The following is a 26,585-nucleotide window of genomic DNA, read 5'->3' as shown; positions in this document are numbered from 1 at the left end:
TTTTTTAATTTGGGAGAAATATTGTTAGTCTCACAGAATGAAACACAATTGATCATTTAACCTACGTAAACACATCTATGGAAAATTATGAAAAATATAAAAAATAAATTTGAAATGGTCCCTTAATATTTTCTGCAGATGTAAGTCTTGTTTTTTTTACATTTAAAAGGAATCTTTAAATCATGTTTGTTCACTCATTTAAGTCCAGCTGTTTTCTATTCATGTTCATATCTTTCTGGATCAGGAAAGACTGAAAGCTTGCAAACAGTTTTCAAGCTTATATTTATTAAATAGTATAAATATATTATTTTTTTATTTTAGGTCGCACAACACGCAGCAGAGAAAGTCTTGTAAATATTGTCACAATTTAAGATTTATTTTGTGACTTTAAAACAAACATTGCTGGATAAGGGACTTCAGGTAAAACTTTTTTGTTTTATTAAAATGATTTCCGGTTTGGTTGTAGACTCACGGTCCGAACACAGCATGTCAAATGACTAATGGAAATGAACAAGAGTATATAAACATTGATTCTTTAGCTCACAGCTGGTCCGAATTAAAGGGAACGTTCACCAGAAAATGAGAATTCGCTCATCATTTATTCATCCTCATGTTATTTCAGATCTGCATGAGTATATATGAGAAGAATGTTGATAGTCAGTCAACACTGAACCCCATTGACTTTCATTGTATGAACACAAAACCACGGAGACATTTCTCAAAATATCTTCTGTTGTGTCTCCCTGAAGAAAGACTCACACAGATGTACAACCACATGAGAGAAAATAAATGATGACAGAATGAAGATTAATTGGTGAACTGTCCCTTTAAGCACGTTCCAGAATAAGAAGGTATTTTCTTAAAGCACTGTCTTTATCTAAAGGCACTATTTGAAGTAGTATAAATACACAAACACACCGGTCACACATCAGTTAGTCATCAGGTGTCAGTCTCACACACTAAGCAGAAGGGCGACCCCTGCAAGAACCCATTTTGCAGGTCTCTCTCTGGTTTTAAGGTTGAAGGTCCAAATATACGTGTTAGCGCGCAGTTTGGTTTTATAGACGGGACATTCGTAGGTATTACGCGTCTCCTGACGGTCGTTTGGAACGGCTCTGACGGCGATAACAGGCATGCTGGGAGTTAGTTCCTTCAGACGCGCCTCTGCAATCGTCCCACCCTGAATATCCCAGTGTGCACCTGCGGTCATAAACACACCATTACTCAAATTATAATATTAGAAGTGTGCTGTGATTGGCTTACGCTTCAGCATCCGCACTGTGATTGGAAGGAGGGCACACACCCTCCATGTAAAGGCCGTAGATGTACGCTCCCTCTCTGGCTGCCTGGTTGAACTCCTCTTTAAACTTTTTGGTAACGTCCACCGTCAGGTTCATCTTGTCCAGCGGCCATTCATTCTTACGTGCCAAACTCTGCATCACAGCTACAAAAAAAACAACGAAAAACTTGCGTCAGGAGGTCAGAACAAAGTTTCGTTTCACATGTTTGCCCTAAAATCGTTAAGGAGAAATAAAATGAATGTATATTTTAGAGGTCATATAATCCGGATTTGAGTAAATGAGATGAGAAATGAGTTGATATTGAGATCTTCAATCATATTGACTTTGATTGTGGACTTGACATATCTGAGCTCAGTTTGACACATTGTTGAACATTGTTGACATCTCTTCTCAAACTTTTGTCAGATTTCTGACTCTTCTTCTGACTTTTGTGTGTGTTACCTGTTAGAAAAGACTGCGGGTTAAATAAACCAGAGATCCACACCACACTGGGCAGAGAGAGATCTTGAGTCCAGCTGTCCAGCTCTCTACAGCGGAGCAACACGTCATTATACCTGAAACACACAGAAATACACACAAAACATTACAGCAAAGCAGTCATTCAATAACTTACATATTAACCTAAGCAAAGGTCACAACAGTTGTGTCACTCATGTGAAGGCTGTGCCCTGCAGAAGGCAGCAGATACAGTACATCAATCCCAGCATGCACTGTTTTTTTTTCCTTTGTTTTATCAGAAAGGATTAAATGCACCAAGATGTCTTAAAGGATTGCTGAAACTTGTGTTATGTTTGTATTTGTATTAATGTTTATGTTTTGTTCGCCGGCGGTCGTCCGTGAGGGGCCGCCGGCTGTTATATTACTCTATTAAATGTTTTGAAATGTCTTCCGGTTCCCGACTCCTTCCTTCCCTTTTATGGAGATTTATTACATTGGGATAACCCACTTACGGGTCACGGGTTTTGTGTATTAACTCAAAATTGAAAGCTTTTTAACTATGCTCACTTTTTAATGTAGTCTTGCTATATTGTGTTATTTATATTACATTCAGTGTTGGGTTTAACTAGTTATTAAGTAATTAGTTACTGTCACAGCGTTTAATACTTAAAGTAAGGGATTACTCTTATGTTTTCTGTAATTTAATTACAGTTACTTCTGATGTCATTAAACTAAATACTGTGTGTAATACATGTGTGTGCAATAGTGGAATTGACATCAAAATTCAAAGTCAAACTTTACAATCTTTGATTTAATGTGTCATTCTCACATTAGTAATACTTTGGTCAGTTAATAATACTACTTTAAGTAGTTTTATATTCTTTGTTTGAATGAATTAAAAGAGCCGTTTCATGTCTATCCTTGAATCACTGAACAAGGTTGATATAGGATATAGAAAGTAAAGTAATTCATTACTTTTTCAGAGTAACTTGCCCAACACTATTTATATTGTACATGTGATATTCATACTACAGTCAGAGACACACAGTCAGCTTGTTTTCTAGTGTTGACCGACTCTGTCTGTTCCAATATGGCAGACAACTTGCATACAGTGTCCCAGAGAAACATCTGCTGATGAGGTTTCTCTGTGTATATACAGTGTCTCAATAGGTTTTGAAATGTGTATATCCAGGCAAACCCTTGTGTGTGCTTGTTTACCACTGTCCAAGACTATATGTGGAGGGGTACGCAAGTCTGGCCCACGGATCGGGAACATTATCGTAAAACAAAGCTGTTTGTATCTGCTCCATCTCTGACGATATGGCCAGTTCTCCCTGCATGAGACGGCAAGAAGGTCATCATCGTACAGAACCAAACACAATCACACACATCCATCACACACGCAAACTCTCACCTTTAACCCCAGATCCAGTTCTTTAAGTGAGCGTCTTATTTCGTTGACGAGCATGTTCATACGCTCACACTCCTGGAAGCACACTAGAATGTAAGGAGAACGTTCCGCCGTCTTGGACGTGATGTCTGACATGTTGTACTCCTCGGGTAATTTCTCCAGGATGTCATCCAGGATGGTCTTCACCTGAAACAACACAGACTGTGTAAAGCGTCGGTGTGTCACGAGTGACAAACACAACGTTCATGAAAAGAGAGCCAGACCTTCTCCTCTGTGGTCTGTGAGGTTCCTTCACCCATGCCGGTGTCTCTGGACTGAAGCTCCAGCAGCGTGTGAAACAGACCGTCTGACGTCACCGTGAGAAACTCGATCTCAGCGTTCAGATGTAGCCCATAATGCACCGGGCTTTCGTGTGGCAGCATCTCGTCTATGTAAGCGTGATAACCTTGATAATCCAGGTTGGAAGGAACGACAAATCCAGGAGCCAGTGACAGCTTCCTGTCGAACTGTGGAGTCGGGGGAGAGGTGGTGGTCAGTGTGTACATTGTGTGTCACATGTGTATGTTTTCTTGTGTGCGCGTTGTGTGCACCTGGTTGGGTTGCATGTACTCTTCCAGGTAAGTTCTGCACAGTCTTCTGTCCCAGTCATCAGTGATGTGACCTCCATACATGATCTCACCAAACAGATAGCGCAGATCTTCCCACGGCACCTGAACACACAATAACACACAAACCTATAGGCAGGGATGGGCACTATTTATGATTCATGTGTTTTAAAAACAAAATTGTATTTTTTCATTTGTATTTGATAGGGTTGTTGAAAATCACTTCATATTTTGTATCAAAATACTTTAGTCGTTGTATTTTTCAAATACTTAGTAAGAAATCTACATGATGACATTAAAATGCGGCCTCAAGGGTCAAGGTTATAAACGCGCAGACTGCCAGATTTCCATCATCTTTGCCATAAATTGCTATAATTCTTTACAGTTCATGTTACATTTTGGTGTTTGTTTTGTAGCCTAGGCTAAATAGTTTGCCAATTTACATAATGTGTGCTGTGTTCAAAGGCATCAGTAGCTAATGAGTTTGACTGTTTTTGTTAGACTTTGTTAAGTTGACAAGTTCTGTTACTACTTTCCGATTACGTTTCTAGCATTTATACATATTTGGCTGACACATATGGCTACAAAACATGTTGATTATTTAATAGATGTTGAAATGCTAAAATTTTACTTCCAAATAGGTGTCCGATGATCCATACAGTAAATATCTTATTGCTGAATTGATGTACTTGTATAATAGGACCATTAAAAGAAGGACTGCCGGACACATAATATATTAATGCTTATTGCTTTTATAAAACGGATATTCCACATGCGTAGCAAGGCTTCATATAATAAAGTAATATAAAGTGATATTTAGGCTCTGTAATGCTGTCAGCAGTTATAAATGGCGGTATTTTATAACACCTTAGAACTCGGCTCAACCAATCAGAATCAAGGATCAGAACTGACCATTTTATAATATTATATTTATGATAAAAAATCAGATGATTAATAAGTTAGAAAGTAGTTTCTATGAATACAGGAGCCATCAGTTGTCTTTTTAGGAATTACGTGTTTGTAGTTGAGTAAGTGTTGCTGTTCCAAAGTAGGCTCTTCGTTACCAAACACCAAATAACTCAATTAGGATACAATTATGAATCATTCGCAAACTGTTAAACAATAAACGTGACCGGCACGACGTGACATGACACGACTTGTTCTCAATGGGTTTATCGCATCGCACAGCATCCAGTGTGGACCAAATATAAAATCATTGACAATGATTCAAATAAAATTAAGGTATTTGGTATCTTATTTTAAAATATGCATTTTGATGTATTTTTGCCCAACCTTACTAAAGTAAATATACAAAAGTGCCATAAAAAACTGTGCAAAAAAAGTGCACAAAAGTACTACAGTAAAAAACTGAGCAGGATCTTTGTTTTATGTTGGAGAGAGACAATTTTGGCACTTATGGGCTGCCGTACTCTCTCCCCAGTCTTGTCATTGTTCCTGCCCTCTTGTTTCTTTGTTAGTGCTCATTATGATTTCATGCCCCACACCTGTCCCCTTCAGATTTAGTTACCTTTATAAATCCCCTGGTGTTTTCTGTCCTGTGCTTGTTCATTGTTTGTGTCATGTGGGTGAGTTCTTGTTCCCTGGTGTTGTAGTGTAAGTCTAGTTAGTCAAAGTTTATGTAATTGTTATATTTAGTCTTGTCTAGTCTAGTTCAGTGCAGTGTGTCTTTGTTCCTGTCAGTACCCTTTATGATATGTTGTTTAACCCCTCGTTGGTTTTTGTTTCCTGTTTTTTATTATTCATTAAATGTCTTGTTAACCCGCTGTCTGCGTCAGGGGTCCTCTGTCCATGTCTCACCCCGAGTTTCATGACAAAAACTCACTTCATCTTAATTTTCTAGATTTTTTTTTTCAAAGTCTTTCTGATTCTGTTCTATTTAAAAATACTGTAATATTTGATTATAGTTAATAGTACAGATTGCTACAGTTTACCTCATCAGATTGTCTGTAGATTGATTCATTTAATTTATATTGAACATTTGTGATGTAACGCTCATGACAGTGTCATATGGTATGTGTTTCATTGCATCAACATTTTGGCAGCTTGTCAATCTTGCTAGGCTAATGTCATAATTGGACCTTTGTGTCCCTACATGCACTGCATTCACAAAATCCTCTTAGAAATCACTTGAATGGATTACCATTTGTATGTCTGGTAAGAAACTTCAAAATTTAGAGGTTTTATTTGAAGGTGACAAATGTCACACACACACACACACCTGTGAGTTGGCCTCCAGGTAGTTATAGAGCACATTGACTGATATGGTGAGGTCTCCTGTGTTGAACGGGTACTTTCTGTTCCAACCCTGAGGACCAAACTTTCTTCTCTCTGCCACACATGCGTGGAAATAACACAGCGAGAACAGAATGGTCTTAAACTCCTGCTCACGGGAACACTGGTCCAGAATGTCCTAAAACACAAGAACACGTTCACCCAAAAATGAAAATGGTTGAGAGAGAGAGAGAGTAAATACATTAACAGCAAATGTTCATTTTTTGGTGAAATAATTTGGCATCGATATTGTTTTGTCAGTAGTCTGGTGTTTATTTCACTCACCTGATCAAAGTTATCTAAAGCTGCGTGTAGGTTGGCCAGCATCCCTGTAGGCGGCTCATTGGTGATCTTGATGGAATTTTCCAGAATTCCCTGCGGGATGATGTGTTCCTGCGGGGTGGGAGACGGTTCGGCGCTCATAAACACACGGTAGTCCGGGTGACTGTTCTCACAGCACCGCTCCAGGAGTTTCTCCAGACTGCCCAGCCATTTGGCCACCAGATGAACGTTCTACAGAAAACGGCAGATGAGAAGAAAACACAAAATGACATTATGATGTGAGACACACACAGACCTGTAGAATGACCCAGTGTCCCTCTCTGGAGGCTTTTTCCATCGCCAGTTCTGCTACAGACTCCTGACCCTGTCCCAGAGACACATTATGAAGCTTCCCCAGATCTATAGTGAAGCCCAGCTTCTTCCCTAAACACACAAACGAGAGAAATACACAAACACTCACTCGCATATACAGACATTTATAAAGTTTGTTTCTTTGTCACATTCACACATTGCCACCTGTCAACAGCACTCTTCTTTGTAATTAAAGAAAAAGATATTTAAAAGTAAATACATATATACATTTTAAACAAATGGTTATAAAGACAATGTTATAAAATAATAACATAACTATTTAAAATACGAATTATAAAAATTGCATTTCTTTTCTTATATTTTCTTATATATTTTTATATTAAATATACTGAGTTTATTTTTATTTTACTTTATAAGGTATCTGTTACTGAAAACAATTGTTTCTGACTATGTCCTGTAACATTAAGTTAATTTAATTAAATGAATTTACTTAATTAATTTAATATATAATGTATTTACGTACAGTAATGTATGTTTTGTTTTCTAATACGCTATTATGTGACAGGGTTTATGGTGGTATAACTAAAAAAACTAAAGGTTAAAACAAACCTAACTAAATCTATATTTAAAATTATAAAGTATTTCTCTATGTCAAAAACTAAAGCCTGATTTATACTCAAATGTTTTTATTTCATAAGATTGTTGACTGAATCTAAATGCCTAGTCAAGTAATGTTAAAGAGGTTGTTTGAAAACTGAAAATTAAAGATGGTTTTACTATAGTAAAAGTACAGTAAATATCTATTTTAGACATTGTGTATTTATATTCCTCCAGTTTTATTAGAAATATTGTCCTGTAGGGGAACAGGTATAAATTTGATGTTCCTATAGATTTACTACAAATACCAATATGGTAATTTTTTTTAAGGATTGACCTGTCATGATTCCGCTATCATGTCATGTGTATTCTTGTCTTGCAGCGGAGTCATGGCATAGCCCTTGGGTTTTGTGTGAGAAAGACATGGCTTTGCTTATATATTGGCTGACATGCGCTTTCTCATGTCTTGTCTGTGTCTCCCGCCATCTCGCTTCCCATTAGTGTTTCGTTACCCACACCTGTCTCTTGCCATTTATCCTGTGTTTGTTTCCCTTTAAAGCATCCTCTTGTCTATTGTCTTGGGCTCTTGGATTGTTTGATGTTGCTGTACTTGTACGTTGATGTTGTCTGTAGATGCCTGTTCTTGCCCAGTTCCTGTTTCCTCGTGTCTAGTCTAGTCTAGTCTAGTCTAGTGTTTGTATTAAGTGTTTGTTTTCTTAGTTAAGTTAGTCCGTGTCCTTGTTTAGTTAATAGTTTATCCTGTATTGTTTTCCCCCTCGTGGGGTTTGTTTTGTCCTTTTATAGTGTTCTTTGTGCAATAAATTCCCTGTTAACCCCTTCATCCCCGTGTTTGCCTGCACTTGGGTTCTCCCCTGGAAAATCATGACATAACCATTCTTCTGGCGACCTACAGGCCAATGTTGTAGCCATATGAATGCAAAGACGTGTCTAAATAGATGCATAAAATAAAGCGGGCAGATCTTATAACAAAGCTAAATGAAAGTGTCAGTCAACACTACACAAGTCTGTGTGAATTATGTAAACAAAGCCATAAAAAACATCAACACAAACGATCACATGCTCTCTATCTCTCTCTCTAGTTAACATTCATGTTTAGGCATTTAGCAGAAGCTTTAATCCACAATGAAGCGGCAGCATAGTGACGCAATATTGTGAGAAATGTGTTTGAGCGTGCAGGGGTTTGGGATAAGATGGAAGAAGTCAATGTGTGGACGGTACCCAGAGACTCGACGTCTTTTAGCGGATCCACTCCAGGTGACAGGATGAAGAAGACGGGCGAGGCCGGTCCACACTCTTTAAACGAGCGCGCAAACTCCACCTTCCTGCCCTCAGTGTACTGCACACCCAGTTTCTCTTCAACAAAGTTCCTACACAAACACCACACTGTTCACACACTTCATCATGACCAAAGATGAGAGCTGATGACTGACAGGTTTGCTTCTGCTACTGTAAATGATGACTCCTGATCAATGAAAATCCTGATCACGTTTCTGCCGTGATGTTAGTGTGAATGTGCTTTCATGTGGACTGACCGTACGGCATACGTCATCCTGTCGGGTCTGAGAGCTCTCATGAGGATGAGTTTCTGAAGCGAACTCTTGCTCTTCCATTCCTGTGGCAGTTTCTCTTTCTCTGGACATTCAGACTCCACCACTTTCTTCCAGCGTTTAGGAGAACCCTCCATGTCCCGATCCAGACCCCGAAAGTCGTCCGTGAAGCTCATGGTCTGAGAGAACACACCAGACCAGACATGTGAGTGTGTGTGTGCATAAGTGCGTGTGTGTGTGTGTGAGTGAGTGAGTGTGTGTGAGTGAGTGTGTGAGTGTGCGTGAGTGTGTGTGTGTGTGTGAGTGAGTGTGCGTAAGTGCGTGTGTAAGTGGGTGTGTGTGGGTGTGAGTGAGTGAGTGAGTGAGTGAGTGAGTGAGTGCATAAGTGCGTGTGTGTGAGTGAGTGAGTGTGTGTGTGAGTGAGTGAGTGTGTGTGTGTGTGTGAGTGGGTGTGTGTGTGAGTGATTGTGTGTGTGTGTGTGAGTGAGTGTGTGAGTGTGCGTAAGTGCGTGTGTGAGTGGGTGTGTGTGGGTGTGTGAGTGAGTGAGTGAGTGAGTGTGTGTGTGTGAGTGAGTGTGTGTGTGAGTGATTGTGTGTGTGTGTGTGTGAGTGAGTGTGTGAGTGTGCGTAAGTGCGTGTGTGAGTGGGTGTGTGTGGGTGTGTGAGTGAGTGAGTGTGTGTAAGTGCGTGTGTGAGTGGGTGTGTGTGCCTGTTTGCATGCGTGCGTGAGTGTGTGCAAGTGTGTGTGTGTATGTGTGTGTTTGTATGTGCGTGCATGAGTGTGTGTGCATGTGCGTGTGTGTGTGTTTACTTTAACAGCGCTCCAGGTGGAGTTAGACAGGAAGTCCAGCGGGCTGCTGTAACTGAGGTCGATGTTAAAGCGCAGCAGAAAGTCCAGCTCTCGAGTGTCCACCTCCTTACTCATCAACAATAACTGACACACAAACACACACAGTCAGCAAAATCTATCACAGCTTCACGTTTGTCATCTGTCAGGATATTTTATAACATGTAACCTGAAATGTAAGCTGTGCGGCGAAGGTTAGTTTGTCTCTCTCAAACAGTCCTCTGTTGATGTAGTTGAATGTTGAGAAGGTGATGCAGTCTATCAGAGTGTTCACACGACTCTTCACATCTGAACACACGTCTGCATTCTGTACGGCTTTATGAAACACGACATTAAAGGCCTGCGGAGAGAACATCCAACATCACAACTCATTATGGTCACGATCACCGTTCTGCAAACATTCACAATATCAGATTAGCACTGTAAGGTTGTCAGGCCGTTGCGGTATTATCACGTATTTGTGAGGCGGAATTATTGGGCCTCATTCATAAAACACAAGCAGAACAGATTTTTGTGTAAATCGTTCATAAAGTCGCTCTGACGTCAATTTTTGGATTCGCTAAAAACGTAATATTTTCAAAATCTTATTTGGGGATTATGAATTATGAATAAGCGTGCATGCGTGCCCTATTTATATATGATTGGGATTCATTAACATACATTTAATTATCAAATTTGACGCTTACGAGGTATTGGTGAATCTGGAGGAGAGTTTTCAGAAAGGTCTGATATGACACATATGTTTACTCATACTGTATATTTACTAATGTTTCATGAATGAGGCCCAATGATGCCATCGTTTATATTTCGTTAACTTTGGGTTTTATCAGTTATCTATCAATGAATCACACTTAAAATACAAGTGTATAAAGACAGAGAGATTTTGTAACCATTGTGATCCTTAAATTCTAAATGGGTGCAGATTTTGTACAATATTATGATGTGTGTAGAATTTACACAATATTCATAACCGCCTGTTTAAATATAAATTTTATTGGCAACACCTTGTGACACCTCTTATTCAACCAAGACAAAATTTGTAATCTGGTTTAATCATTTATAAATATAATATCACAAATGTTTTTTATTACACATATTTCATTAATCTGTAACAATTAAACAGGAGCGGTTTTAATTTTTCAGTTTTAATGTTTTTGTGTGCGCGGCTATCTGTTTTCTCAACCAATTGCAGAAAGGAAGTGTTCAGGATTTAATAAGTATGAAGGAAATTTTATTTGACGACACAAATAGTGCAGATAAAACAACCCACTCCCTTAAATATTAAATGTATGTCATGAATGTGTTATATCTGAAGATCAGTTTGGCACACACACCTTGAGGGAGAACTGGTACATGGGGTTGATCTTGTTTAGGTCATTGATGATGAAGTACAGGAGAGATGCTCTGACAGCCACGGGCCGGTAGTGTTCACGCGCCTCATTTATCTTCACCTCATTAACCTTTGCTTCCAACACCTGCACAACATCACAAACACCAGATGAGACAAGACAAGAAACAATAAAACAACCTCTAGTTATTCTTATGTCTTAAAGAACCCAGATGCAATCTTCTGAGGTACAGTAAACTGTGGCATTCTGTATTATTATCTACAGTCAAATATAACAATCTTTCCACAATACACACTTAAATCAAACACAATAAGAACGAAATCAGAAACACTTACTTTTAAAAGAAAATGAGAAAATTTTAAGATGAAGAAAGCTTTTAACTGTAGTACTATGGCACTATAGTTTTGTATGTTTACTATAGTAAGGTTTAAAACACAATAGGAATTTTCCGCTAGTTTACTATAGTAAACATTAAATTATATTGTGAGAGATCACACGTGGGTCTGATCTTAGCTGAAGACGTAATGCCCCGTTCACATTACAGCGACATGATCCCATTCATTTCGATGGAGAGCCAGGGGCGGACTGCGAAGCAAAATCGCCCTGGATAATTCGGCCCTCCACCGTTTCTGTCGAGGGGGGGGTTGGGGTGTCATAAGTAACATCTCTTTGCGTGACTTGCTAAAGCCTTCGCGTTAGCGGGCCACCGGAAAGACCAGTCCGGAGTACCCCAGATGGCCAGTCCGCCCCTGGTCACGGACGCACGCCGTCGGTTGGATGGCCATTCTGGACTTTGACATAATGTCCGGCCGGTCAGTCCGCCCCTGTGGAGAGCTGGCGACTTCGGGTGACACAAGTAGTAGCAACCGTTGACGAACGGATGGGGCGTTTCTAGCGACACGACAAAGTTAAGAAATGTTTAATGTTATGCAAATGAGGATGACTTTTGGGAGCGATGGCCAAAAGGAGTGAAGATGGCGCCTAACATAACTTCTCTCAGCTAGCGACCTCACCTCCAAACCCTGGCCACTTGCAGTGACAAAGTAGCTTGTAATGTGAACGAGGCGTAAGACAGCGAATGATCTGCAGACTTTCTGCAGATACTGAAGTGATCATTTGCGAAGAATGAAAAGTTAAATTTCGCTGTCAGGTACCAATGAGCATGAGTCCGACCCTACAGAAGAAGCTGTCAAAGTCAAACCTTCATCTCAATCTCTGCCGCCGTGTGTTTGGTGCTCTCCAGTTTCTCCACCAGAACATCATCCCCGAGGAAGTTACTCTCAGCGGCAGATAGACGGGACAGTAACTCGTCCTCCAACTGCTTCAGCTCGATCTTAAACGTGTTCTGCTGTTTAGTGAGCTCAGACTGCACGGACACGACACCAACGCGACGATCATCAGAACCACAAACAAATCGTTATTATACAACACTTCATCTGAACATCTCACTAAACATTCATGATGTTCACACACGTGCCTTGAGATGCTCCAGATCAGGTCTCTCCAGATTCACCACCTCAGCCAGCAGCTGATCCTCCAGACCGTCACGAGTCACCGTGAAGTTTATCAGCGTGGTCTGAGCCTGAATCTCAGGTTTGTAGTGAGGATTGGCCAGCTTCGTGTGGAGAATCAGACGAAAGTCTGGATGAAAATAACACTCCTTATCTCCAACTTTAATACATCTGCAGAAACCAGACGGAATAAATCATTGAAGAGATCTCTAGAGTCATCAGTGTAGTTATATTTACACTCAACATTGTTGCTGTCGTTAAAGCTGCTACGCTGTGATCACAAAGATGTCTAGTTTCTGTGTTGAAATACTGTGTGTTGTGTTAGTCATGTACCTGCCCTTCTTGATGGTGTGGCGGCCCAGCAGCGGATCAATGACGGGTTCAATGGTCTCCTCTAGATTCTCAATCAATACAGGTCTACCAGAGACCACAGCCTCTTCAATCACATCCACATACCTGCAACAACACAACACATTAACACAAAAGTTGGTTAGGAGAGTCATTACATGCTGGAGCCTTACATCCTGGCATCGAACCCGTTTCCTTGGCATGCTAAAGCCATGCTCTAACCACTGAGCTACTGGAAAGCTAAATACAACAAAATACAACACTAAACATGATCAATTATAAGTCATCTAGAAATGAACATTTTAGACTTTTATTGAGGTTATTCTGTCATCATTTCTTCATCCTCAAAATCTGTTTTCTTCTGTAAACACAATGCTCTATAGGAACACATTTAGAAAATAAATACTGTCCAAAAAAATGCTGTGGTTGAAAAAATGCGATAAGGAAGAGAAAGATTTTTTCTCAAGGCTGTTGTGTTATCTAGCGAAACATTTGCGTTCCCTCGCAAAGACCTTTGGGTAGCTCACAAATGATTGGTCTGGGAATCTGTGAAATGACTGCCGAATTTACCAAACCGAACATATTTCCATATACTTGAGTTCAAGTTCAAAATAAAACTAAAAACCACTCAATTGTAAACGTATGGGGTTGTCTGTGATGCCAGCGAGACAATAAACAGAGAGTAACCGTCCGAAGTCGCAAAGTGTTTTGCGAGAGATCGCAAATCACTTTGCAAGGGAATTCAGTCTTTCTCTGAGGAATGCAAGCTTAAAGAAAAATAGCTTCCCTCTCACATTTTTTCCACCACTATGTCCCTTCTGGGGCTCCATAATCTCCCTACACTGTTTTCAATCAGGACCAAATAAATACAGATTTAAAAAAAAGTAAAGTATTGTTTGTGAACATTAAATGAGCATCATTCCAGATCCATCATCATAACCGGTCACTCACCCCTTCTGTCCGAGGTTAATGACTTTGAGGCGGTTGCCATAGTGACTCCTGAGCCACTTGATGCCCTGCAGCTGAGGGTCGATGAGCAGTGGCCAGCGCTCACAGTTACTCAGTATTGTGGCGTTCTGAGTGGACATCTTATCACCCGGCAGACCTTCATTGTTCCACTTGGCGATCGTGGCGTCATCTGTTAACATGGAAACTGGATCTAATCCCTCAGTCATGGGAATCGCCACCTGAAACGGGAAGCACAAGCAGATTTATGCATCATCAGTAAAACTTAAAGACTTAAAGAGAACATAGACGAGTACGTTTGTGTACTTTTTGTGAGCGCAGGTAAGGCATCCAGAGGTTGAGCAGGAGCTCGTGTCGGTATCTCTTTGAGAAAGATCCGGCGTATGAGATGAAGGCAGCGGTGAGGAGGACGTCTCCACACAGAGTCGACTCCTGCTCTCTGTACTGGGCCACAGAATGAACCCAGCGCACGTTTTCTGACTGAAACACACACACACACACACACACTGTTTCTGATAAAGAAGATAGTTCTTTCAGCTGCCATTAAAGACAAATGTAAAGACAACATGGTGGTAAATCACTAAGAGCAGACCTCTAAGCCCTTGACCAGACGGTTGGCCAGATGGATTGTCGTGTTGGTGCGGTTGACTTCATCCTGACAGCGCAGCTTCTCTGATGTGGCTTTCTCAAACGCCGCCTTCATCGTGTCCAAACTACTGTCCAACTCCTGTATAACACACACACGTGACATCATACAGTCAATATACTATATTCTGTGATATTGACACACAAAATATCAAAATCACTATTCTATCATGCGAAACATACAAGTACCACTTGACCGACCAATCAGATGAGAGTATTCCAGACAGCATGTACGGCACATAAAGCGATAGAGACTCACGGTGAGTTTCTTTCTGATGATGTCCAGTTTCTCAGCGGCCTCGATCAGATCAGCGTTTGCCTGACACAGACACATTCTCTTCACCTCCACCTCACAAAACACCTGAGAAACAAACACAAGACTCATCTTCACTAATAATGTGAATAATGTGTGTGTCATATGTCCTGTTATACCGACTGGAAATAGTGAAATGTGTATTTAAGCTTTTGAAATGTCCAGTGGTGTTGAGATTTACTCACGTATGTCTGAACAGAGCAGCGTGAGAGAGAATGAGAGAAACACAGTAAACATACAAACACAAACACCTGATGAGATATCATATTCCACTGGATCTAAAGCATTTAATGGGGATTGTAGCCTATTGGTTTGAATGGAAACTATAATGGTAATGTTTTCTGTTCTGTTGGTGTGATGTTATCTGGAGAATGAGAGCCAATAGTTTACACTGTTCAATCGTAATGGAATCAACCCAAAACACACAAAAATAAATGATTTCACAGCCCTGCTGAAAAAAAACATAGAAACCATTAAAGAAGTTGGTTTTAAAGGGACTTGTATTGGTTTTAATGGAAAAGGCTAATGGTTCAAAATGGTTTTTTAATGGAAACCATTAGAATATCTGTAATGTTTTCTGTTGGGTTTCTATCGTTTTTCCAGCAGGCAGATGTGTCGTGATTGGATTTATAATAGAAACCATTAGAGTTCATTTAGTGTTTTCAGCAGACCACATTCATCCAACAAGGTTTTCTATTGACCGTAAACACACTGTGGTGTCAAGAAGGATCTGAGATGTTCTTTATGATTTATGGGAAATATAACTTCAACAATAATCACAAACAAACATTTGAAATAAGATATTAACTCTGTGAGAAACTCAAATCCGCAAATTCATTACATTTTTGTTATATTTTGTGTTTATTGCTTGACATTAAAGTATCACCCAATTACACAATTCCTGATCATTGAAATTGATTTTACATTATGATAAACATATTGATTTCACAATCTAAATACTGGACTGCAGTGTTTTCTGACCTGGTGGAATCGGATGATGTTGATGACCCAGGCACACAGACCGGCCGCCGCAGATGATTTCAGACGCACAAAATCAGGGTTAAAATCCGGATCGCTCAGATACTCGTCTTTGATAACACGTACTGTAGCTTCAGGGATGTGTTCTTTATCAAAATTCATCAGCGTCTGCAGAAAGTCATCAACCTAACAAAATAAACCCAAGCACACAAACATCTGTTAAACTTTAAATTCAATATCAGACTCCAATTTAAATGTTCTAAGCATCCTTATAGAAGAATGAAATATTCAGATGTAAAAGTCTTGTTTCATCTTCAGGATGAATCTAAAAGGCCAAAAACAGTTTGCCCACAGCTAATGTTAAATGTCAGTAGAATAAAAACAAGTGACACACCGGAGGCTAAATGTGTGTGTTTAAATGTCACGCTCACTTTACTCATGACGACTTTACAGGCCTTCCAGCTCCGGTCTTTAGGAATCCGGCCGTTAGGAGCCAAAAGAACCAGAACTGCTGCAGAAACGTTCGTCACGATGACCGGAGGGTTCGGAAACGTCCGCAACTCTGTTAGATTCAACTAGACACACACACACACACACACACACACACGAAACCAGAAAAACATTTAAAAAGCATTTGGATTGTGAGACTTAGAGTTTGGATTCAACAATTCATCACACACACACGAACACACTCACACACATATACACACACACAAACACACTTACATGAACACACACAACATAGCTAACACACACAAACACACACAAAAACACATACACACACAAACACACATACACGAACACACACAAACACACACAAACAAAGGAACACACACTCACACACAAACACTTACAAACACACACACACACAAACACACTAACACACACAACACACCCTGTTGAGTGTGTTGAGCGCTGCATTAGCCGCCTGTAAAGCCGGTTCGGCCTTCGCCAGATCCACTTCAGTCTCCTGCTGCTGTTTGGTCACTTCTGCTTGAATCGCTTCTACCTGATACACACATTTGTCATCATTATCACCAGACACACTTAAATAATAATGGTAACACATTACATTGAGGTTCCCTTCATAAAGCATTTATAAATGTGTTCATTAATGATTAATAAGTCATTTACGAATGCAGAATAAAGCAGTTATAACTGTGTAAATAAAAAGGGATTCTAACTTAATACACTTGGGAATCGGATCAGGTGAGCAACATGGTTTGAAAAGTGACATAAGATATGAAATATACAATAAAAAGAAAAACCATCATAACACCCAGCCTCCCGTTCAGCTTAGTTTGCAAATAACATCAAGATAATAATGAATCTGCTTTCGAGTCAGATAAACAATGAATAAATATACTTTTTAAGCATTAATAACATGTGAGTTAAACATGGCTCACTATTTGGCAGGTATTTACTTAGAATCCCCCTTTTTATTTACGCAGTTATAACTGCTTTATACTGCATTTGTAAATGAATTATTAATCATTAATGAACACATTTATAACTGCTTTATGCAGGGAAGCTTAATGTAAAGTATTATAGCTATTGCACATTTAGTCCCAAATTTCCAAACGTTAAAAAATAAATACGACCACACGTTTTGTCAATCACATATACACACCGACTCAGATATTTTCGACCGTCAAGAATCGGTCTGGTTTTGACTTTCTGTTTTTTCCGCATCCGTAGCAAGCATTTTGAGAGGCGTTTTGACAATCCAGAGACAACGTACAAACGAGCACCAAATACAAAAAAACTCATACGACAATTTCGGACTGTATGCGCAAAGACCTTTTCAATAATAATTAATAATAATAAACTCATTCATATAAATAAACATGAAATATATCAGAGTATATTAAAGTGATATTGTCAAATGGTTTTGCTGTGTTGTGTGTGTCTCACTCTCTGTTCTTCAGCATCTGCGACACTTCTCTCTTGACTGAGTTTCTCGCTCTGTTGTCCGATCTTAGCGATGAGAGCTTCAGTATCTGTGTTTCTCAGCTGTAACTCCACCTCCTGTATGGCCAATTTAGCCTTCAAATCCTCCACCTGACACACACACACAAACACACACAAACGTTATGTTACGTTACATTACATTGCTTACGTTACTTTAGTTTACTTTACATTAAATTACGCTATGCTATGTTGTGTTATGTTACAATACATTATGTTACATTCCTTTGCGTTACTTTACTTTACTTAGCTTTGTTAAATGCGTTGACATCATTTCCAGTTAATTTCCAGTCCAGACATCGTTTCCAGTGTGTACTTAAATATAACCAGAAACTATATAATTGACATTTGTTTGTTTGAATATGTTAGCCTTAAAGATATCTGTAAACTCCAAAATATTATCAAAATTCAGATTTAGTACATTTAAGTATTCAAAACTTAGTCTTTCACTTCTGTCAATAGACCGTTTCATCAGACGTGCATGTGGGGACTGCAGTCATTTCCGGTCTGTGTTTGGCTAGTGTCTAATAATATAACTATTCATATTTTATTCAATTTATGTTCAAATTAATTTATTTTATTGTATAATAATTGTATTAAATAAACAATTTTTTGAATGGGTAATGAAGTTTTGAAGCACTTAAAGAAACCGTATAGTACATTGACATCTAGCGGTTGAGCTTGGTATCGCAGCTAAAAATATTGGAGAGACAAGTTTAGCCTTGTCTTCTCGGTTTCTTTTGCATATTATCAGAAATAATCTACAGGCATAATCTATTGTGTGTGAATGTGTACCCGAAGTAAACTGCAGCTCACGAATGCATGCATGCGCAGAAACGTTTATGTTGTCACTTTGAAACCCTCTATATGGATCAATCGATCAATGTCTATGACATCATTCTGCACATCAGCTTCTTGTTAGATTTCAGGCTGTGAGGTAAACTAAACTCTATTGGCTATTTTAAAAGAGGGAGGAGCCAGTCAATAGGTCTCAAAAACATATTCTGTTTCAGTGAAAATGACGTCAATGCATCAAACAAAGTTGTACACTTCAGGGGCTCATTAGGAAAAACATATTCATACTAAAAGCCAGAAAACATGTATTTTGATTTATGGGTACTTTAATAAAGTGCTGTAAGATTACACACGGAGGGACAGTTGGTGCTGAATAAGAAATGAGTTGTGTTGACCTGTGATGCGGTGGTCAGTAATTTCTGCAGGCCGTTCTCCAGACGCTCCATCTTCTGACAGAGTTCTCTTCTCTTTGACCCCAGCAGGTTGCCGTAGGCCTTCATGAACTCCAGGAAACTCTTGGGTGTTGTGTAGTTGAAGCGTTTCTCATTCTGCTGGTATTTCACACTCACCTCATTGACAGTAGTGTGAGCGAACGAGATGAAGTCACTGATGGACAATTGCACCGCCGGCTACACCACAGAAACACACGTCTGGATTAATAACAATCACATCTCTTCGTTGGGATTTAACTATCGGAAGTACATAATATTACTTTATAGTATGCAAGCTGAATCAAAGCTTACATCCATGCACACTTTTCCATCAAATCATGAGTAATAGAAGTATGCAAAGTAGTATGCAGCCATGTCAACTGCTGGAACTGTGTCTTACGTCCAGGCCGGGGATGTTCTGTATGAAAGTGCTGCTGACAGACTGCAGTGCATGCTGGGGCCAGGGATGAAACCAGTCGATGGCGGTGCAGTTCACCAGTGCCGGAAACTTCCGAGCACGCGTGCGAAGAGTGAAGCCCACCGGAGAGAAACACAGCACCACCTAAAGCAGAGGAGGGGCATGACGTCACGACATTATCAGTGAGAAAAACGGATTCAAATGGTAGTTTGTGCATCATGTTTGAAATACAGATATGTAGTGAACACCTTCAGTTGTCTGCGAATGCGATCAATGAAGAAGTCCCAGCAGTCCTCACGTGTGTCCAGTAAACCCAGCGCTCTCAGCTCCACGCGGATGGAAGACACGATCATGTCAACCTCCTCCTCGCTGAACAGGTCAGGAATATCTCCTGAGAGAAAGAGAGAGAGTGAGTGACAGGCTTACGGAGGGTCGAAGGTGAATGTGAGGTGAGCTTGTATTGTGTACCTGATGCCAACATATCATTTATCAACACCAGAAATCTTTCATCGGGAATCTGAGCATCTGTGTGCAGGAAGACCGTACCGATGTTCTTCACTCCAACCTTGATGTACAGAGCAGCTATATCACTCTACACACAGACAGAGAGAGAGAGAGAGAGAGAGAGAGAATATAAACTTACTTAATCAGTACGAAATTAAAAACTATCCTAATGGCTAGAATACACTACAAGACTTTTGCTCAGATTTAAGCCCAGATTTTCAGTCTGGAGTTGTTGAAGATAGTATGCGCCAGTCTGCAGATTTTATCATGTATTGTTTTCTATGTAAACGTTTAAAAAGTCTTGTAGTATATTTCAGATGATGTAAAAGTCTCAATTTTGAAAATTTGTGACAGGGTCACAAATGTTTCTCATTGTCTTAAGAAGTCATATGAATCGTCAAGCTTAAATGTATTAAATGTAAATGTCATGGACAAAAACATAACTGTGCAAATTTGCTTTTTTTTTTTTTTTTAACCAAAATGTGTTTAATGAAAGGACTTTGAAATTGACGACATATGAAAAAGAAGAAAGTATGTTTTTACACACATCATGTGCAGCTGGTTCGCGCTTAGCTCAAGAAGTTAAAGCACGAAACTGCAAAACACAGAAGAAGTGGAAAGAATTGAAATGTACCCTCAGGTCGCTGATGCCGTAGCCTTTGCGCAGTGTGATCTGAAACACCTCCAGTCCGCTGAGAAAAGCAGCGAGTCGACAGAGACTCTGTTTCCCACTTCCACCCACACCGATCAGCAACGCGTTCCCCACCGGAGACTCCAGAATACGACTGATTCTGCAACTACACACAAAGACTCACACATTCATGTGATGATCACCTCATTCAGACAGGTCGACGTTAAATCTGGGAATGAGTTTTGGTGTCCTCACATGTGTTGCATGGCCTCCTCGAACAGCACCAGGTTCATGTCAGAATGCAGTTCATTGTAATGCTCAAGCGCGTCCGTCAGCGTCTTCTGTAGCTTCTCCAGATCTGTCACCTGTGCGTACCGCGCCTCACCCGTCCCGTGAGCGAAGTGAGAATAGATCAAGGGCTGGTTGATGAAGATCGACTCGTCGATGCCCTACAGAGACAGACGGAGTCGTTCGGTTAACAGGTCAGGTGACTCTGTGGTGTCTGGAGAAGTTCTGCTCACCTCAAGGTATCTCTTGCCCGTGTCCAGCAGGATCTTGTTGAACAGCTCCACATCTTTCTCCTCCATGAGTTTATCTGAATATACTCGAGAGGACTCATGAAGCCACAGGTGCACCAGATCTATGGGGTAACGCACCTGCTCCGGCAGAGCGAACAGAATGCCCTGCACACACACACAAAACACCATCATTTATAAATGCATTGTGACTCCAACCATATACAGTACACATCTGAATGCATTCGTCATTCACGTTGACACCTGGAAGATGTTGGAGATGTCTCTGAGGTTGAAGATGTAATGGAAGCGAATGGCAGTGGGCAGAAAGTTCTGGTTCATTTTCTGGTGAAGACAGATGGCGGCCTGCACCAGCGTGCTGACCATACGACTCACACCGTAACTGTAACCGCCCAGCTGGAAGTGACCGCTCAGAATACTGCTGTATATAGTGCTCAGAGCCTCAGCGCCCGGGAAATGAACAGCAAACACGGAGAAATGCCTCTGAAGAGAAAGAGACTGCATGATGCTACACATGACTTTTTTCATGACGTTTGGGTCTTCTAGTTACATAAGTAGATATGTATTGGTTGTAACCACTGTAGCGGGATGGATATGTATTGAATGTAGCAGTTTCCTGCATTGATGTGTAATGGTTGCTATGGTTACCTGGAGTCGAGGGTTGACGGAGAAGCTTCCGGCGGTCGGGTTCATGCAGGTGATGTACTGACAGTTATGAATCTCCTTGAGCACCAGCTTCTGACGGTCATACCTAACAGAAACACGCGTCAACAATATGAATATTAAAAGATGCGTCACTGCCTTTGAAATGAATGGGGAGGAACGCAACGCTCGATATGGCCGCCGCAGAGAAGCTTTTCACATGGGTAGGTCTGAAAACGCCTGGTTGTTCCATCACAGCACAACTTTCAAAAAACAGCTCAAATCATACCTGTTCCACATTTATTTGACTAACCAATAACTCTCTCTCAGACTGTGTGTCTGTCCCAAAAAAATCATATTGTTGTTCATTCTCTCCTTTGTTTACTTCAGCTTTAATCCTCATGGCCTTGTAAATGAACAGTACTGTTAAGTGTGTTGACAAAATGTTTATATGCTCTCCTACTTGTAAGTCGCTTTGGATAAAACCGTCTACCAAATGAATTAATGTAAATGTAGTATCTAAAGCACCATGAAAAAGAATATTTTAATGTGCATAATTGATTATAGGAAGCTAATGTTATGGTACAGTTTACGTCATTTTTAAATGTTGATTTTAAACACGTAGTTTAATCCGGATTTTCCTAACCTATCAGTATTCAACATTCACGTCTTTATTGAATTAACTGCCCTAAGTGGACGAAGATGTCCGCCGAGTGGCACGACTTCCCGTAACAGACTTTGCACACGTGCACACACAGGTTAAAAAAGTGAATAAAATGAAGAGTTTGGTTACAACATGAGATAAACAAGTTTTTCCAAAATCAGGTTTTTCATTGTGCATTCTAAATAATATCAATCAAACTGCAGTTGGTTTGTTTTGATTTTAAGCCATAATAACAAAAATATATACACCTACCTAAAATAATAAAACACAATAAAAACATGATAATATAATAAAAAAACAAGTTTTTTTATTTGTATAAAAACTCTCATTTTGGAACCAATCTCTTCAAATTTTGCGGCATCTAGTGATGAGGTTGCGAATTGCAACCAATGGCTCACTCCACCCCTCCCTTTCGAAGCACTACGCTGCCTAACACAGGACAAAGATGTCGGCACGTATTCTCTTCTTCGCTGAATGAGATAATGTATTTAGGAATAGATCAGTTTGTTCGATTAGGGCTACTGTAGAAAACACATGGTGACTTCCATGCAAGCAGACACACGGTGTATTTAGATAGAAATAACTCATTCTAAGTTAATAAAAATGTAATGCTTCATTATGTAAAGTCTTTGAAAAACACCTCTGAACACATAGTTCATTTTGTTTATTATATTGCATTATTTTCAAGAGATCCTCCAAAAACTGACACACTCCACATTTAAAGAGGAATTTTTAAGTAGTCCCAGTCGGATGTTTGAGTGTCATACCAGTGAGAGTAGTCCAGGTGTTGTCTAATGAGGGTGTGAGGTTGCACAGTGCCGTAGGCATCAACCTCAGGCATGTTCAGATCGTCCACAAAGTAGATGAGCTTTTTAGTACCGGGAGGAGCGAAGTTTCGTCCCGCTCTCTTCTCCAGCGGCTTCTCCAGCACACCTACATAAACACAAGACACAATCTTCAACTGTGTGTTTATTAGTGTGCGTTTATGACGTCCATCCTCTCACTTACGCTGTAACATGGCTGAGGTCGTGTAGTAATTGAACGGCACTTTGGTCACCATATATTCCTCCTTGAGTTTGGAGATTTTGTCCCAGACCAGGACGGTTTTCCCCACACCAGCGTTTCCCACCAGCATCACCGGTTTGCCCTTCTGCACGAGTAACTCGATGAAATACGTCAGACAGATGGTCTCAGCCGAGTGAACCAACATCGTCTGAACACACGCACAATACACAAAGTCTTGCCCAAAATGTATTTTGTCACAACGGTCAAAGAAACTAAAAAAAATGTGAATAGTCTAGCTAGTATTCAATGTTAAATGAAAATAATATTTAATAAAAACACTTCGGGTTGGGATATATTCTTAGGGGTAAATTAATTTATGTAAAACCACACAAAGATGTTGAATGTGAACTAAAAGTATACAGGTTCAAGTATTTTCTGTTTTGTGTTGACCTGTAGCGGGACCTCAGGCTCCAGCTCAAACAGAGGTGTGCTCTCGCTCCACGGACTGAAGCGTTTAGTGTTGGGGTCGATGTAGTAATCGAACACAGTCCCCTGAGACGGAAACTTCACAGCTCTCATTTCTTTACACCACCAGCGGCTAAACTCTGAACGATAATCTATCAACTGAGCGAGAAAGAGAGAGAGAGAGAGAGAGAGAGAGTGAGTGAGCATCACGATGTGAAGGTCATTTCATCAAACAAGGCTCAAGAGGATGAACTGACATGATCCTGAAACAGAGCTCCTCCAAAAGCCCAGACGCACGCAAACACAAAGTAGATCTCATAGAGTTCTCGAGGAGAGTCAGGAGGAGTGTTTTCATCCGTCAGCAGACAGTCCAACAGACAGCACAGCGTCTGAAACACACAAACAGCAGAGGATTTACTCCAAGAGTTCAGATTTAACCAGCGAGTGTGTGACTGTGCGTCTCTGACCTGCACTATACTGGTCTCAGGGATGGGCGTGATGGTCTTCAGGTTACATCTCACCTGTTCCAGACAGTACGGCACGTACTTATCAAACAAGATTGTGAGGTTAGCTCGCTCTGATTGGGCGTGACGGGTGTCAATCCAGCTCGTCACGTACCTGTCAATCAAAATGATAGGATGAGCATCAAAACATTGACTGAATCAAATGAAGAGGCGTGAAATGCTTCAGAGAATCATCCAGCAGTGTTTGAAAGGAAACCTTTCACTTACGAACTCCAGGCCAGATCCTGAGGGTTCACGTACAGAATTCCGGCCCTGGATACGGTTGCCGGGGTGGCAGCCTTCAGGTGGCTGATCTCGAACAGCAACCGCATGGAAGGAGTTAATGAAATGCGTTCATTACTGGCCAGCGTTAGCACCTTAACGTTCATGTAAACAAACACACAGTTACTATATTAACATTTCTAACTTGAAATGCATCAAGACTTAATATTTGTCACCAGAGGGAGTGAACTGACAGTTACGGTTTATCAAAGTTTCTAAGTTTATTATGCACCCCCAAATGTCTGTGTATATTAGTGTATTGTCATCTTAAGTGTTTTGTGTAATTCGTTGTGTAAATGCAGAAATGTGATGTAGGGGAGTTACATCAGTAAAGTTTTGGCCATCATTTGGACGGGGGCCGCTGCATCAAATATTGATGTTTTTTTTAAAGTGACATTTGTATCTCACAATATTACATAACCACATGAATATTACACCGTGTGCATGTTAAACTCAATAAAAGTTACATATATAAAAAATTATTTAATAAAATATTCAACAGACTGCACCATCTCTATCCATCAAGAGTCTCTGATCTGTAGATATCATCATGATGATCAAATTATAAAATGAAATCATTATTTTTGAACTACTTTTGTCCCTTCCAGTATTTCTTATTGGAATAACCGTTATGAAGATATAAATTGGCCATTTCTGTAGTCAGTTATTTTGGGAATGCTCTTTAACTCTTTTTGGTGTAATGTAAATACTTAAATTGTCCTTTATATTTTTTTTAATATTTTTTCTAATATTTCAGACTTATTCTACAAAACATCATCATGATGATCAACCTTATTATCATCCATGACAGTGTTGAGAGATTCAATCCACATGGGGTCTATGTCTCCATCCAGAACAATCCACTTCGGTCCATCATGAGATATAGAAGACAGTTCTCTCATCGTGGATGAAAACAGACCTGAAACACGAACAAAAAACGTATGTTAAGGTCACACGAACAGGTTTTTTTTCTATCATACCTGAGATGTTTCTATCAACTACATCCCCATATCAATCGCATTTGATCAAGTCAATGCACTTGATATTCAATTCAAATTAATGTGTTTCTATTGAACTGTCTACAATTTTGCATTGCAGTAAATGTGTATTAGTCCCAATAGTAGTGATGAAGGAAAATAAACAAGTCTATCATGAAATTATGTAAATTAATATATATATATATATTATAATATACATATATTTGTTGTAATATAAAAACAGTAAAATTATGAAATATAAAATGCATGGTACTATTTTATTAAATGTCAAATGATCATGTTGAGGACCTCCTATTTTTTCCTCTAAATCCAAATTGAGGTCATTTATCATCAACAAACTTGTTGTATTTTTACCTTTCAAGACAATGTTTAAAAAATATTTAACCAACAATTTCTTTTTTAAGTCATTATACACACACATACAACTGAAAACATAAATTAAGAATTACACACACTCACGCAATAAAAACAGATCCAAACACTCCCATACACACACACACACACACACACACACACACATGAACAGACCATCTTTCCATTCTCGTGTGGCCGGATGCAGGAATCCGAACAGTTCATTGGTCGTGACAGCTTTAGGGTTGATGTCCGTCCAGATGGGCTTTAGTTTCATGTTGGAGTATGTCTTATGAAGTGTCTTCAGAATCTGTCACACAAACAACACAAATCTGTCTAACTAATAATGTGTAAAACAAGGAAAGCCCAGAACATGACAAAGATCTCTCCATCCGACTTCATTGGTCTGACCTGACTCTTTCCGGTCCCGGCTCCGCCCACAACAAACACCGAGTGTCTGACAGTCAACAGTTCCTCCAGCTGAGTCACCTTAGAGAAGAGAAAGCGTGAAATGTCATCACACATCCGTCAGTTGTCACACACACGGCCGGCACACAAACCTTCAGTATGAAGTTCTCCTCGGGCTGCAGGTGAAGCTCAGTGACCGACTGCCGTACGTTCTGCTCCAG

The 26,585-nt window shown here is 39.9% G+C and overlaps 1 protein-coding gene across 1 annotated transcript in view; it reads right to left on the bottom strand.

The window, feature by feature from the left end:
- Nucleotides 1-839: 839 nt before the first annotated feature.
- Nucleotides 840-26,585, bottom strand: part of dnah9l (dynein, axonemal, heavy polypeptide 9 like) — a 43,645-nt gene continuing 17,899 nt past the window's right edge. The window contains exons 40-84 of the mRNA XM_056750059.1: nucleotides 26,517-26,585; nucleotides 26,368-26,445; nucleotides 26,134-26,266; nucleotides 25,399-25,526; nucleotides 24,554-24,702; nucleotides 24,290-24,440; nucleotides 24,080-24,211; nucleotides 23,808-23,981; nucleotides 23,361-23,565; nucleotides 23,120-23,285; nucleotides 21,695-21,797; nucleotides 21,290-21,529; nucleotides 21,032-21,193; nucleotides 20,766-20,959; nucleotides 20,514-20,676; nucleotides 19,844-19,967; nucleotides 19,624-19,766; nucleotides 19,358-19,519; nucleotides 18,922-19,155; nucleotides 17,678-17,824; nucleotides 16,659-16,772; nucleotides 16,195-16,338; nucleotides 15,767-15,949; nucleotides 14,732-14,833; nucleotides 14,420-14,554; nucleotides 14,134-14,307; nucleotides 13,813-14,048; nucleotides 12,847-12,969; nucleotides 12,480-12,684; nucleotides 12,204-12,368; nucleotides 10,988-11,128; nucleotides 9,823-9,993; nucleotides 9,618-9,740; nucleotides 8,792-8,985; nucleotides 8,478-8,626; nucleotides 6,625-6,752; nucleotides 6,333-6,560; nucleotides 5,995-6,186; nucleotides 3,741-3,860; nucleotides 3,414-3,656; nucleotides 3,154-3,336; nucleotides 2,958-3,073; nucleotides 1,743-1,855; nucleotides 1,304-1,444; nucleotides 840-1,200 (exon numbers count right to left, since the gene is read on the bottom strand). The exon at nucleotides 26,517-26,585 is cut by the window's right edge and continues 126 nt beyond it. Of these exons, the coding sequence (XP_056606037.1) occupies nucleotides 953-1,200; nucleotides 1,304-1,444; nucleotides 1,743-1,855; nucleotides 2,958-3,073; nucleotides 3,154-3,336; nucleotides 3,414-3,656; nucleotides 3,741-3,860; nucleotides 5,995-6,186; nucleotides 6,333-6,560; nucleotides 6,625-6,752; nucleotides 8,478-8,626; nucleotides 8,792-8,985; nucleotides 9,618-9,740; nucleotides 9,823-9,993; nucleotides 10,988-11,128; nucleotides 12,204-12,368; nucleotides 12,480-12,684; nucleotides 12,847-12,969; nucleotides 13,813-14,048; nucleotides 14,134-14,307; nucleotides 14,420-14,554; nucleotides 14,732-14,833; nucleotides 15,767-15,949; nucleotides 16,195-16,338; nucleotides 16,659-16,772; nucleotides 17,678-17,824; nucleotides 18,922-19,155; nucleotides 19,358-19,519; nucleotides 19,624-19,766; nucleotides 19,844-19,967; nucleotides 20,514-20,676; nucleotides 20,766-20,959; nucleotides 21,032-21,193; nucleotides 21,290-21,529; nucleotides 21,695-21,797; nucleotides 23,120-23,285; nucleotides 23,361-23,565; nucleotides 23,808-23,981; nucleotides 24,080-24,211; nucleotides 24,290-24,440; nucleotides 24,554-24,702; nucleotides 25,399-25,526; nucleotides 26,134-26,266; nucleotides 26,368-26,445; nucleotides 26,517-26,585 (7,128 nt within the window). The 3' untranslated portion in view covers nucleotides 840-952. The remainder of the gene's footprint in view (nucleotides 1,201-1,303; nucleotides 1,445-1,742; nucleotides 1,856-2,957; nucleotides 3,074-3,153; nucleotides 3,337-3,413; nucleotides 3,657-3,740; nucleotides 3,861-5,994; nucleotides 6,187-6,332; nucleotides 6,561-6,624; nucleotides 6,753-8,477; nucleotides 8,627-8,791; nucleotides 8,986-9,617; nucleotides 9,741-9,822; nucleotides 9,994-10,987; nucleotides 11,129-12,203; nucleotides 12,369-12,479; nucleotides 12,685-12,846; nucleotides 12,970-13,812; nucleotides 14,049-14,133; nucleotides 14,308-14,419; nucleotides 14,555-14,731; nucleotides 14,834-15,766; nucleotides 15,950-16,194; nucleotides 16,339-16,658; nucleotides 16,773-17,677; nucleotides 17,825-18,921; nucleotides 19,156-19,357; nucleotides 19,520-19,623; nucleotides 19,767-19,843; nucleotides 19,968-20,513; nucleotides 20,677-20,765; nucleotides 20,960-21,031; nucleotides 21,194-21,289; nucleotides 21,530-21,694; nucleotides 21,798-23,119; nucleotides 23,286-23,360; nucleotides 23,566-23,807; nucleotides 23,982-24,079; nucleotides 24,212-24,289; nucleotides 24,441-24,553; nucleotides 24,703-25,398; nucleotides 25,527-26,133; nucleotides 26,267-26,367; nucleotides 26,446-26,516) is intronic.

Source organism: Triplophysa dalaica, chromosome 6, assembly GCF_015846415.1.
Source record: "Triplophysa dalaica isolate WHDGS20190420 chromosome 6, ASM1584641v1, whole genome shotgun sequence".
In the NCBI taxonomy this organism is placed as follows: Eukaryota; Metazoa; Chordata; class Actinopteri; order Cypriniformes; family Nemacheilidae; genus Triplophysa; species Triplophysa dalaica.
The sequence above is the reverse complement of the archived record's forward strand: the minus strand, read 5'-3'. Positions and strand labels throughout refer to the sequence as shown.